Source organism: Clarias gariepinus, chromosome 16 (genome assembly GCF_024256425.1).
Source record: "Clarias gariepinus isolate MV-2021 ecotype Netherlands chromosome 16, CGAR_prim_01v2, whole genome shotgun sequence".
Lineage (NCBI taxonomy): Eukaryota > Metazoa > Chordata > Actinopteri > Siluriformes > Clariidae > Clarias > Clarias gariepinus.
In genome coordinates, this window is record NC_071115.1 from 7732861 (window position 1) to 7747548 (window position 14688).

At 39.6% G+C, this 14688-nt stretch overlaps 1 protein-coding gene across 4 annotated transcripts in view; it reads right to left on the reverse strand.

Moving 5' to 3' along the window:
- Positions 1 to 2797: 2797 nt before the first annotated feature.
- The window catches only part of svilc (supervillin c), a 39774-nt gene continuing 27883 nt past the window's right edge, over positions 2798 to 14688 (reverse strand). For all 4 annotated transcript variants that reach the window (XM_053514012.1, XM_053514011.1, XM_053514010.1 and 1 more), the window contains 13 exons: positions 13943 to 14090; positions 13711 to 13850; positions 12983 to 13158; positions 12752 to 12890; positions 12200 to 12494; positions 11790 to 12002; positions 9364 to 9571; positions 8646 to 8776; positions 8382 to 8537; positions 7736 to 7864; positions 7498 to 7601; positions 6510 to 6665; positions 2798 to 3395 (listed from right to left, as the gene is read on the reverse strand). In XM_053514012.1, coding sequence (XP_053369987.1) covers positions 3309 to 3395; positions 6510 to 6665; positions 7498 to 7601; positions 7736 to 7864; positions 8382 to 8537; positions 8646 to 8776; positions 9364 to 9571; positions 11790 to 12002; positions 12200 to 12494; positions 12752 to 12890; positions 12983 to 13158; positions 13711 to 13850; positions 13943 to 14090 — 2082 coding nt within the window. In that variant the 3' untranslated portion in view covers positions 2798 to 3308. The remainder of the gene's footprint in view (positions 3396 to 6509; positions 6666 to 7497; positions 7602 to 7735; positions 7865 to 8381; positions 8538 to 8645; positions 8777 to 9363; positions 9572 to 11789; positions 12003 to 12199; positions 12495 to 12751; positions 12891 to 12982; positions 13159 to 13710; positions 13851 to 13942; positions 14091 to 14688) is intronic.

The following is a 14688-nucleotide window of genomic DNA, read 5'->3' on the forward strand; positions in this document are numbered from 1 at the left end:
AAATAAAATAATAATAATCATAAAACATGAAACTCAGTAGTAACAGAAGTCTAAGGGCATCATGTTTAAGCAAATCCATCGTTTATCTCTGTTTCATTCGGCCTTTAATACTGTTGTCATTTAAAATTCATTTGTATATTTGTGTATTTTTAACATTTTCCTATGGAGTTTAGCCCCTGACGGAAAAAAACCTATTATGAAAATATGACCGAGTATTCCTTTAACCCTAGGATGCACAAGTGATATGACCCTACACTCTTCCATAAATGGGTCATTTTTGACCCACCTATAAAAGTCAATGTGTTTTATGCTATTTTTGTCATTTTGGTTGTGAATAATGAATTGCAACATAGTCTGTATTACATTTTAGACCACACAAAAATGATTTCATGTTTGAAATTGTATTATTTTTCACTTTATTACAGATTTTGAACATTTTGATAATTAAAAAACGAATATTATACAGAACAGCAATAGATCAATGTCAACATTCATTATGTGTATGTGTGTAAATGTCTGGTCATTGACAGTTCCTCACTCTTTTCTATTCTCTTGCAGGTAAGTCTCAGTGTTTGCTAAAGCGTTTGATGTGATAGTCCCTGTTTTGCCTTCTTGTCTCCTCATTGCATGCAGTTGTGACAGACTACCTGTTTCTGGCTGTGATCATTGCACACAGGCACATTGCACTTCCCACACCTATTGCTGACTTTGCGATCTTTGTTACTTGGGCAGATCTGACACCTCTTTCTCTTCAGTTGGCCTTGTCTGCTTCTGTCCTTTGGCTGGGTTGTGGGTTTTGTCACTCCATACCTTCCCATTGCTTCAATGATCGGGGTTTGCAGTTGTGGGCAGCCTTCCAGTGGACTCCTCATGTGTGGTGTGACAAGCTCCTTTGAGAGCTCTTTGAGGAAGAGTCGTCGTGCATTGGTGATACCTTTGTTGAACTCAGGGTGCTGAGTCGTGAAAAAGGTATAGGCATTTAGGGTGGCGATGTCAAGGATGTTGTACCACAGCACCATGGGCCACCTTTGTGTTTGTCGCTTGCAGGTGTAGGTGCCAACCATCTGGTCCATGGTGTCAACACCTCCTTTGGTCTTGTTATAAAATGTGATCACTTCTGTTTTTTCTTTCTGGTGTTTTCGTCCACCATTTTATTGTGGTGTATTGTGCTCAGGAGGACAACAGCCATTCCTTTCTTTCTGACGTAGCTGGCCATATTAATGCTGCCATTGAATCCAAACTCTGTGCTGTGAACCTCCCTGGATTTGGAGCCCTTCATCAGAGGAGGGATATCTGGCTTGTTCTGCCGTAGAGTCCCCACAATAGTGAGAGCCATTTCCAGGAGATGCTGCGCAAGAGGCACACTGGTGAAAAAATTATCTGTGGTGATGTTGCGACCTGTGTTTCTAAATCTACTGCACAACTGCCGGACAATGTTCTCCCCCAGATTTTTCTGAACTTCTTCCCCTAGTTGTCTTCCTATGTAAACCATCCCATCTACCGCATATGGGATGTGTGCATCACAAACCCAGAAGATCTTTAGGCCGTACTTGGTGGGCTTGCTTGGCATGTACTGCAAAAACTTACTCCTGCCCCTGAATGGCACAAGCTGTTCATCCACAGTGACACAATCACTGGGAATGAATCGCTGACTGCAGTTGACTATAGGAACAGGTCATGTAATAATTGTTATTGTCAGATTGTTAGATGAGGCTGATGGTTGTATGCAATACATTTCACTACATGTTGTGCATGTATAACTATGGTTGTGACAATAAACTTTGACTTGACTTGACCTGAGGTTCCCATAAAATTGTATGGGAAATGCATGTGGGTCATTTTTGACCCACTTATGGAAACTTGGGGTAGTAATACAAATATTATAATTTCTTAAAAAGTAAAAGAGGTTACTTAAACATTTTAATGGAATGATATCAAAAACATGTTATTTGAGGAATACCTGGAATATGAAAAGATAACAACTTTTCATTACAAAGATATTGCAAGAAAATGACCTCTCCGGGTCATTTTTGACCCACTTGTGCATCCTAGGGTTAACACCAGCAGAGAGACAGTATAGCATTAGCACCACACTTATTACACACAAACGGCACTATTAAACCGCACTAAACTACACTATATAGGTCACATATACACACAGAGACACAATTAGATTTTATTGTATCACACAGCACGCGTCTGTATTTTGACATTTCAGAGTTAGCTTTTTAAATGTATACTTCCTAGTAGGACAAAATACATACAGTATATTAGTCCCGACATTAAGAAAATTCCTTTATTTTATTTTTTTTAAAGATTTTTTTGTACAAGTCTTGAGCCATGCCTAATTCCTTTTTTTTTTGCTTCCAAAGAGACAGGTTTTTTTGTACTAGAAATAGTTTCTCAGGCTTCCTGAAGGACATTTTTGGCTCTGATTATCAGTTCACTACCGGTTCCTGACCCGTTTCAGAGGAATGTTATTTTTTTGTTTTTTAAACTGCACAGTGACCTATGAATCAGGCCACACCAGAATACTGGTGATGCTGAATGGTAAGAGGTTGGAAGAGATGAGGGAGGAAATGAGATTGCTGTCACAGATTTCTTTAATTTAATCGACATCATTTAATTGAATTTAATATGAAGAAAGAGTGATGGCTCAGGACTTTTACACTGTACTGTATACTCACTGTCTTTTAGTTTCTCTGCAGCCTTTCCATTTTTTTTTTTTCAATTTACTGTTTTCTTCCACATCTAATTTAGAATGTACAGTAAAATTAAAGTTTCAGAGACAGAAAAAAACATTTCATTCCAGTTTATTTGTGTTCTTACAGCTGATAAAAGAACCAGATTTATAATTTCAGGTCAGTAAAACAACTTTTTCCCTATGCCTGAAAAAAAGGGTTAGTGATAGACATGAGATACTGTAATATGGTAAAATGAAGTAAGGGAATAACGACGAAAGAAAATTGAAAAGCTTTGGCTGGTAAGAGAGCAAATTAAAAACTGATGATTGAGTAAGGCAGGCAGTCATCTCTAAATATCTGAATGTTTGGCTAAAATCAATGGATGAATTTCTGTAAGGCACTAAAGTGACCACACTCAAGATACAAACATACACACACACACACACACACACACACTTACACAGTAATTAGTTTTTAAACTGTACATGGAAAGGGGGGAGACATTACAAGAAAATAGGACTATTTCATAAACATGGACTACAAAAAGTCTTCCTTTTAACAACATAGAAATCTAAACTGCTCCAGTAGTTCTGCTTCAGGGTCAGTAGTCTTTTAAACACCGCTTCAGTACAGGCCTTTGCTCTTTTTCAGGTTTAACTGCTGCAGCTCTGGCAAAGAGTTGTAGTCTTTCCTTTTCATTCCTAAAACCACCTGCAAACAAAGACATTCTGCTTCATCTCGTAAACCCTAATTCTGCATTCACATCACATGGAAGTAACCATGATTATTATATAAATTATTAATAATTTTTTTACATTCAAAAGTAATGCTCATGTCCATGTCTAAGTTGCTTATATGTTTTAGGAATTTTTGGACCTTTCTCAATGAAGAGAGAACTGGAGGCATGAGCGTGTTGAACTCGTAGAATAGAAATTCTAACTGATTAATTAATTGCTAAACACAGATAATGCTAGATAATGTAAAAAAACCCCACAAATTTAATTTGAACATGAAATGAAAATCAATCAATACATGACCATTCTTAAATCTGCATATTTTATCACTTGTTCTTCTTTAAACATTACTATAGGAGTTACGAGTCAAAATTTGGTACCTTCAGTTCAGCAGCACAAACAAGGAGTTTTTAAGCTTTAACAGTCGCTTTTTTATTGTATTTTATTTATTAAATTTTTTTGTGTGTTCAAACCACATTTCCTCTATATCTTACTCATTGGATGGACCTGAAGCCTATCCCAGGAGACTTAGGGCACAAGGTGGAATACACCCTGGACAGGGTGCCAATCCATCTCAGGACACACACACATACTCACACTCCCACACTACTGGCAATTTGAGAACGCCAATTAGCTGCAACCTCGCCTAATCTGCATGTCTGGACTGTGGGATAAAATCGGAGTACACAGGGAACCCACTAAGCACGGGGAGAACATGCAAACTCCAGGCACACAGAGACGGGAATCGAGTCTGGCTGGGAATCGAACCTGGACCCTGGAGGTGCAAGGCGACAGAGCTAACAACCACACCACTACTGTGCATTTATGAGCTCATAGATCCCCACGATGGTCCCACCGTAATTGACAGGAGACATGGTCATGGTCAATTACTGTATCCTTTCTTGAAATCCTGGCCACACATGGATATGGCATTGTCAGGATTCAAACTCATAATCTAATAAAATCATAGATAAAACAAACACTACAGATACGCCTACACACTTACCATCAGTCATTACGAATCACATATTTTTATGTACTTTGGATACCTTGTGGAACCTTGGATTAGGAGAATAATTCATTTCAGTAGCTGGCTCGTATTAAAAAACACTTGTAAATCAAATGTAATTTTCTTATAAGAAATAATGGGAACTCAAATTATTCGTTCCACAGCCCCAAAAAATAAATACATCAAAATAATTAATACAAAATATAAAGTAAAAATAAAAACAAATTAACCTCCACTTTACCTTTAAATAAAAAATAAATCCAGACAGATAAGTGTTTCTGTTTATGCGCGCAGGCGCTGTGTTTGTGTGTAAAGCTAAAGTAAGAGACTCTCCCCTTCTCATCTTACACAGTAAACCTTTCTCCTCTCTTATTTGAATTTTACACACACACACACACACACAGACATTAATGGAAAGACTGTTTTGTCAAAAAATTATCAAGGAACATCGCTAATGACACTCGTGTGAGTGCATACAGTACCAACAGAATCACTGCTGTAAAGTAAAACGAACAAACAAATGAATCTGCACTTTACCTTTGAAAAGAATCACGACAGAGCAGTGTTTCTGTGTAGAGCAGAGAGAGTGTGTGTGTGTGTGTGTGTGTGTGTGTGTGTGAGAAGCAGAGAGGGGGTGCTTCACACACACACACTAAAGGCGAGACAGAGAGTGTGTGTGTGAACCGCCACGATGTCTAATTACGCGCGTGCACACAACGACAGGTTGAGTAAGAAAATCGTTTTTTAAACTTCTAATTAGGGCTGCAACTAACGATTATTTTGATAATCGATAAGTTGGGCGATTATGTTTTCGATTAATCGGATAAAACCTAACCGCTTCTTTAATTTGATATTTTGCTTATAACTATTTAAAAAACATAAATCAGGGTATTATTTATGTATAAAAAGAAACTTTTAAAAATGCAAAAGCCACATATAAAGTTTACTAATCTTTAATTTTGACATTTTAAACCTTAAATAAAATGTAGTATATAATATATAGTAGATATATATATATATAGTTTAAAAAATACACTAATATATTCAGTTAATAAGATATAAACAGCTAAAATAATGTAATTTTGTATAATAAAATGATGTATGCATAAGTAAAACCACAGTTAATTACAAGTTAACTTTGTAGTGGACTTTAAAAAAACTGTAGAAATGCAAAAAGCTAATAGTCACAAATATACTGGTATTTGCATTTGCTAAAAAGCACAACAATCACTAAATGTAATATTCTACTGTTATTCACACCGTGTAATTTAAACTAATCTAAAATAGCGCCATTTAACTAATCACTATTGCTCATGAGGTGATTGCGCAATGTGATGCTAGCGAGTAGCACGTGAACAGATATAGCGTGACTGTGCCGAAGTTAGCAAACTTTTACACGATAGAGAGATACTGTTTTTACTGAACCTGCTGACGTTTCGCCATCCGTAACACCAACACGTTTTCTGTTTAAATGTTCGTGCATGACATGCCATAAAAGCTCGGGCTTGAATAGCGTGCAGGTTACCGTCTTCTTAGAGGCGTTTAATGTGAACTGCTATCAAACCTTGGAAGACTCGGGGCGCGCGCTTTTTCCTGCAGACGCTCCTGTAACATCTATTGCGCGAGCGGCTGTGTATCTGTGTGTATTTGTGCATCTTGTGGTCGCGCGCCTCAGTGACGTGAGCAGCCCAACTAATCGATAACGGCATTCGTTGACAACGAATTTCATTATTGATAATTATCGATTTTATCGATTAGTTGTTGCAGCCCTACTTCTAATGAGTACTTCCTTGGCCTCACAAACGCTCACAAACGTGCGTTATAAGAAACAGTACACGCGCGCTGGACACACACGCTTATAAACACAAAACAAGAAGTGCATGCGTGATACATGATACTTGGTAGTTTTTCAAGCCAAAATTTATACAAAAAATCTTTGCTCGTCTTGCAGAACACTCGCAAACCGCGTTACTCGCAATCCGAGGTTGGACTGTTTATGCAAATTGCATTTTTGAAGATTTAATTCAGATTCATTTAAATGAGTAACCTCTAACAAATACATGTGCAGGATTAATGACTGACCTGGAAGTCCTGATCAGATAGATAGGTCTCGAGTTGTCGAGGGTTCACGCCGTCTGGTAAAGGTCTCTTTAAAAGATCCTGCACAGAGAACTGAGTCCTGTTGAGGAGAGCCAATGCATCTTGCACTAAGGTTAACTTCTTCTGCACTGAGGACACCTACAGGAGCACATACACACACGCAAAATGTAAAACACATGTAAAAAACGTTTACTGATTACAGTGTGGATGGAGTCTCCGGTGTCAGCACGTGGTAAAACTTTATGTTTTTAATATAGATTTTTATTAAATGCCATTATTTAATTAAACTGTACTCACTAAGGAAAATGCTGTGGTATTAACAACAACATGCTGTTTTAGGTAAAGAATCAACATCAGGGTTCTAACCTAACCTCCGTTTCGTTCTTCGCCGTATCACTTCGCCCTCTCATTGATTATTTTCCTATAACGGCACGCCTGAAAAGTGCTAAGACATCGAGCTGCACAGTTAATTATATTTACGTGCGCTCAGCTTCCTTAATTAAACGAACACAATCGACGGTGACATTAGCGAGCTTATCTAATGTTAGCTAATTATTGGGCGTTAGAGATCATTTTTAAGTTCCTCTGGTGCATTAAATCACAAGCTCCCTATGCATGTATGCTTCAGCGCGCTCGAGAGTTTAATTGGGTTTGCGTTTAGCGTTTGAAAGATAGACTCAATCTGATGAAAAAAACTTAAGTGTGGCTTTTCAAGGACATGTTTATGCGAAATAGGCTGTAAAGAGCAGAGCAATGTTTACAGAGAAATTCATAAATAAGATGGAAATTGGTATGCAACAATGAATTTAGTAAAATAAGATTTAATAAAAGTAAATAAAAACCAACAGTTAATGCATAGATTAGTACAGAAAAAAAGATAGATTTAGGTGATGGGCGTAAGTTAATTCCCATGCTGTGTTCCATGTCCCATTTTAGACGATCATAATGATGATGATGTTGTCCCACTAACCTGTGTTACGCGTCCCTCCCAGGATGGGAAAACATTAGTGAAGGTAAGAGGCTCAGCTCCTTCTTTGAGATAATAAGCCATGGGAGGTCGTCTGGGGTTTCTCTCTGCATCACACACACACACACACACACACACACACACACACACACACACACACACACACACCATTAAACAAAAATCTGGCACTGTCGTTATCATAAACATCATCAAACTCATTTCTATTCTTCTTTCCACTAACCCCTGCAGTACTGAAGTGCCGTCTCCATGGCACATTTCCTCTCCGTGTCCCAGTGGGGGTGCTGCGAGTGCTGGGCCGAGCTGCTCTGCCACAGATAAACTTCCAGTGAGTTATCCAGCAGGAACAGAGCTGCAGAGGCGAGCGCAAATCACTGTCAACTTCACAGATTCCACCTCTATCTATCTGTCTCTTGCATACATGTTATATATGATTTCAATCTGTCTCTCTCGATTTCAATCTGTTTCTCTCTATCTGTGAGTCTCTCTATTTGACAATTTCTGTCTCTTTCGTAATATCCATGTCTCTCACTCTCTCTCTCGCAGTCTCTTTATCTTTTTCTTTGTCTATTTATGAGTCTCTGTCTGACTTTCTTTAAAGCTCTGTATCTATCTATCTTGTCTTTCACTTGATGTCCATTTCCCTTTCATCTGTATGTCTATCTCATATTCTTCAGTCTCTGTCTTTCTAGTAATGTAAGTGTCTGTTTTTCTTGGAGTCTCTCTTTTTCTCTCTCTCGGCCTGCCTGAGTCTCTGTTCCATTGTTTCTGTCTTTCTTTTACTTCCTATCACTCTCTCTATTTTTCTGCTTTTATATGTCTCTCTGTCCATGCTTTTTAGAAATATGCATTTTGCACATCACACTGACCTGGCTGTGGCACGGAGTATAAGAAGTCCTGAATAAAAGGCATCGCCGTGACGACCCCAGTCGCGCGGGATGCGCATAACAACTCCTCCCCTTTGAACATTCCTGATTGGGCACTCAGGTAAAAGAGGCGGGGGGTAAAATTGTACTTGCCCGGATCTTTAAAAAACACAAGAGCACTTAAATTCATTAATCGTAATTAAAAAAAATTAAACGAACCACTGTTCTTCTATCCATGGCTTATTTTAAGATACTTTAGAGCATCACCTTGCAACATGCAGTCATAAGCTTTCCTGTCCTGTGGCCCAATAGCATTCCAGAACTCCGCAGGCTCCGCCCCTTCCTCTACTTCCTGAACGTTCGGAGTGCTGTTGCTCAATCCCATCTCAGGAGGACGTCTAGTACACATCCATCACATTAAAAACTAGTCACATTAAAATGATTACAATGTCCAATAAAGCTATTTTTTTATAACTTAGCTGGTTTGCATTTTAGCTACTTGATTCATTAAAGTGTAAAGAAAAAAAAACCTAGCCCTAACCCTAACCCACCTCTGCTCTAATCACACTACGCACTGCACCACGTTCCCTCCAGTACTGCTCGACTCGTCCCACCATCTCTTAGAGATCGAGGACGACATTCATCCAGACTTCCTCTAGATGTCCGTACGGCAGTCTTTGACAGTCTTTAAATGACGACTCAAGACACATCTGTATTTTCAATACTTGGAGTAATCCCCCCCTCCAAAAAACCCTATTTCCAGTTGTGTTTGACCGATGGCACTTGGATAGTAACCTAGTAACCTAGTAATCTAGTGTAAGTATCCATCCAGTGATGTAAACTTCAAAGCAATTTTTGTAAGTCGCTCTGGATAAGAGCATCTGCCAAATGCCTAAATGTAAATGTAAACATAGTCTTTTTTTTTTTTTTGAGCTCCTCACACATTTATTTATTTTTTATTAGTCCAAGGCATGATGTGTCTTACGTGTGTATGAGCTGCTGGACGGCATGTTTGGCGACTTGACGTGCACTGGCGTGGGCCTTGCAGCCGTGCCACAGGTAGAGTGCCGCCTGCTGGATGTTTATCAGAAGCACAGAACCACGCGAGCGCAGGCTGGAGGTACAGCACTCCACCTCCAACAGATTGGCCTCTGAAGGCACTGCACCCCTCACGCAAAAGAGACGCCAGTCACCTGACAAACACACAAGAGAACAGAATAGCAGCTCTGACAATAATATTGGCTGTAATACAAATAACAGTTCTCTGCTTGTTCTAATACGTTATTTTAATAATCGATTAATCTGTTGATTATTATTTTGATTAATCGGATGAACGACAAAAAAAAAAGAAAAGCATTAATTTCCAACCCTTTATTCAAAAACAGAACTGAAATCTTTAGAAAGTGCACAAACATGTTGCTCCTTGGGCTGTTCTAATAATAATAAAATTAAAACAAAAATGGACTAACACAAAAAACATAGACATGTATGCTTTACATCTGCCAAATATATACAGTGGGACCTTGGATTATGAGCATAATTTGTTCTGGAAGCAGGCTCGTATTTCAAAACCAAATTTAATTTTTAAAAACACGCTAACCAGTAAGTAAACCTATATTATATGATAATTCGGAAAAAAACATGACAGCAACCTTCTTGCATGCCTTTCTAATTTATCAGCTATGGCTGTAGGTCAGAGAATGACATCAGCATGTGCAACACACATATTTCTGAGGAGACAGATGGCATTGATGGCGAGGCTTTCATATTTGATTCGAGCCGTGCCCGAGTACGCTGTACCATGCTCAAGATCATCTTTTAAAGTGGACTTGAGTATGGTATGTTGATCAGTGCCCAGGCACGATATAGAGCTTTCTTTGGGTCAATCTTTGGGTAAAGTGTGCTCCAGTCCTGGCCTGAGTCAGTATTATTAAGTCACCCTAAGCCCCAGTACAATATATTGTAAAAGTGTTCATACTGTAGTTAAATTTATGTTACCACACATACTGCTACATCTATTTTATAACTTTTTTTGGAACTTAATGTTTCTGTGCTACTTTGGACTGTTCCAAATGTGTAGAGTTACTGCTTTTAATCTGCACGCTGCCACTTTTACTTTACTAACTTGTTGCACACTTGTTCACAACCTGTGACCGCACATATTCCAGTGTTCACAACTAGGACCTGCACTTCACTTACTCACCGCTTTGCACACAAATGAGACAGTACTTACAATACATACATATATAAACTCAGCAAAAAAGAAACGTCCTCTGACTTTCAACTGTTTTCACTTTCAGTAAACGAATGAAGGGAGGCTCAAAATCAAAAGTACCAGTCAGTATCTGGTGTGGCCACCAGCTGCTTGAAGTACTGCAGTGCATCTCCTCCTCATGGACTGCCTATTGCGGACAGTCTGAGCACTGATGGAGGGATTGTGTGTTCCTGGTGTGACTCGGGCGGTTGTTGTGGCCATCCTGTACCTGTCACGCAGGTGTGATATTCGGATGTACCGATCCTGTGCAGGTGTTGTTACACGTGGTCTTCCACTGCGAGGATGATCAGCTGTCCTTCCTGTCTCCCTGTAGCGCCGTCTTAGGCGTCTCACAGTGCGGATTTATCGCCCTAGCCACATCAGCAGTCCTCATGCCTCCCTGCAGCATGCCTAATGCACGTTCACGCAGATGAGCAGGGACCCTGGGCATCTTTCTTTGGGTGTTTTTCACAGTCGGTAGACAAGTCTCTTTAGTGTCCTGCGTTTTTAGAACTGTGACCTTTAAATGCCTACTTTCTATAAGCTGTTAAGGTCTTAACGACCATTCCACAGGTGCATGATAATTAATTGATTATGGTTAATTGAACATGCATGGAAAACATTGTTTAAACACTTTACAATGAAGATCTGTAAAGTTATTTGAATTTTTACAACATTATTGTTGAAATACACAGTCCTAAAAAAGGGACGTTTCTTTTTTTGCTGAGTATATATATATATATATATATATATATATTTATATACACACCGTATTACTTATATGTGACCCAGTCTGTGAAAACCCAGGTAAAGTCGTTTTTTTTGTGAGATTCACTGTTTTCTATATAAACTCATTTTACAATCCCAAAAAATGACCTTAGCTGGGTTTTTTCCACAGGTTGGGTCACTATATTTAGCTCATTTGTAAATCATATTTGTACAGTAAGTCTTTGGACGTATACTTCCATACTGGACAGATGAACCTCATTACAACATACGACTGTCACTGACATTTTGTGCACAGGATAAACAAACCTGAATCTTGATCTTGTTTTATTTCCTATTTATATAGTTGATAGGAATACTATAGAACATTGATCTGTACAATGATACAGCAGATGGGTTTTAAATGTGCTGTTTTAAGAACAGATACTGACCTGTGTGTTTGCTGTGTCCTTTGTGAATGACCAGCCCTCCTTGGAAAAGCTGCAGAAAACATGGTGGCTCCTCCCCTTTCTTTACATTCACCCGAGGCTCCTTCGCAAAGGATGAGGGCAGGGACGGGTCCGGGTCGTTAATCTGCGAGTGCCGTTCCTGCCAGATGAAAAGGGCAGAGCTTTCCTGGTCTGAACTTTGATCCTCAGAGATGCCTTTTGACATTTCCACACAGACACATAAATAGAAATTTATTCCCGGACACACAATAAACACAATGTTTTTTTTTGTTTTTTTGAGCAAAAAGTATAATATGGGGGTGACATACTTTTACAAAATATTTTCTGTAACATTTATTTAAACATGTTGGGTATTGTTATAATTTCCCGCTATAATAATCGCACAAACTCACCGGTAGCACTGAGGCGGTACGTCCAGCGTATAGCGTACGTGCTGTCCTCATGTAACTGCCCTATGCTCTCTGAAGCCACTCGGCAATCTTCTCCCATGCCAGTGTGCCAACTTTCTACAGAAACGGTGCTGAGGTTTGCCTGCAGGCCATCGCCAAGGGTGACCAAGTCCCGCCCTCTCTGCACATTCACACCATGTAGAATGATGGGCTCTGCTCCTGATACACACTTTCCAGCAAACAGGGCTTTGGCATCACATGACCACGTGTCAGGTGGACAGTCCACGAGACAGGAAGACTGAAGAGATTGAGTTAGAGAAGGTGATAGTCAAATCTAATCCACAATAAAAATTCTGATGTACCTTTGTGTCATAAAAAAAAGTTAATGGCAAGTTGCTGTTTTATAAGAGGAATGAAGTATTTCAGAACGAGACGTTATTACTGTTGTTTTCCTATAAGAGTAATTCCACGTACTTTATTCCTCATTTAATGCTTTCTCTAAGTAATTACTTGATTAAGATCTCATTACGCAGTGGACATTGCTGCTCTGCTCACCTGCTTGAGTTCCTGTCCATTAGGAGTCGCATCCTCCACCTTTTTACACCAATCCGCAAACTTCACCCTGAAGAGAACGGTCTCGTTTTGCTCAAACACACGGCCAAACAGAGCCCAATCCGGCCGCCCCATGCCCTTTCTAAAGCCAGACACGGGCACAGAAATGGGTCTCATTATATAATCTACTTATTATATGATATTTCTAGCTGTCTGCTCGCTTATTAAACACACCGCTGAATCTGGGTGTTGTTCCCAAAAGGATCAAGGGGGTTCATTCTGCAGTTGGTGTAGTCATAATCTCCACTCCACACCTGCTGAGCCAAATGCAGTGCCAGCTTCCTGTCACTGGGGGACACGTCTTTCCCGTGCCACAAGTAGAGCTCACTGCCAAAGTCAAACAGCAGGCTCTGGAAAGCAAAATGAAGCAGGAAATCATTAGGGAATATGAATCATCAAAACATCCCTGGAGCGAGAGAAAGAACAAGAGAGAGAAAGAGTGAGGAATAAAATGAGACATATTTATTGATAATAACGAATGTAAATCGGTTGAGAGATGGAAATTATGGTACTGAATGTGTGTACAGTGTGTGACTTGTCCAACAGGCATGATGAAATACTGTGACACCTGCAAATCTCAATCCCGCGTGAAACCTTGTAGGATTTGGCAGTGGAACTTGGGGCGAAAATTAGTCACATGCGACAATTCTTTCCTCATACTTGTGTGTATGACAGAAATCCAGAAATCCGACAGAAATCCAGTCAATTTCAGCCACTGTTTTACTGCCCAGGTGCACAAATGAGCTAGAGTTTTCTAGTGTGTATTTTCTTATTTCTCCATGTCACTACAGTCTAAGTGGTTTGCAGATCAGTCTGCTATCAGATACTGGCAGTCGTCATCCAGCAACGCATCGGAGTGACTGCTTGGATATCGTGTTTGATATACATGTCTGAGCAAGCACCTGGGAGGAGTCCAGCAGAGACAGGCGTGGCATCGAGGCCCAGCCCTGCTCGTGTGGGAGGAGTCTGTCTCCCTGAAACCTGTACACACAGTTCGATTCTGTGATCGCCGTCTCATACTGCTGATCGTCATCGGAACAGCCTGCAAACACAACACACACACATAATCAAACACGATGCGTCATAACTGGAACAATTGCTGGAAGGCTCAAATGATTTATGAGCGTCTCTAACCATTGTAAGAGGTTTTTCCTCCCAAAAGATTCCAAAAGTCTGCAGCCTGCGGGTCATCCGTGTTTAATCCCTCGTCCAGGTGAATGACATCTGTTGCCTGGCAACCCAGATCCCGCTGGGACACGACCAGTGAGGCTATGGCGGAGGCCTTAGACAAAAACGCAAATTGATGATATAATTACTAATGCATGACCAGCCAATATGAACAAAAATTTTGCCTATTAGTGATACGTTAAGGGTAACCAGACATTTAAAAAAAATTGGGGGGTTTTAATGAAGCAAATTATGAGGCATAATTTAAAAAGAAGAAACAGGAAAGACAGGAGAAGGGAAAAATATACAATAATGAGCAAACAAGTAAAAACAGAAGTTGCAATAAAAGAAGAAGGTGAAAACATACAGAAATTAACAGCGAGGAAAGAACAAAAAAAGGTATTAAAAACATTTTTACAAATAAGATAAATTCATCGTTTGCAGTCAAATAACCACCTGGACATCAGTCACAACATATGACAGCAAAAATACCATTAACCAATATTAGATACCTATGTCTTTTGACAAATGTTTCAGAGGCAATTTAGAAGCTTAGAGATGAAGTGTTGTTTAGGATGACATAACGTTAAAGCAGATGTTTTCTACCATGACTTGTTTTGAATGTGGGCTTTGGCACTGGCATCTGGTAAGAAATGTCCCGTCCAGACATGGGCAGGATCATGGCAGACAGACTTTGTGATGTCATAATTTAA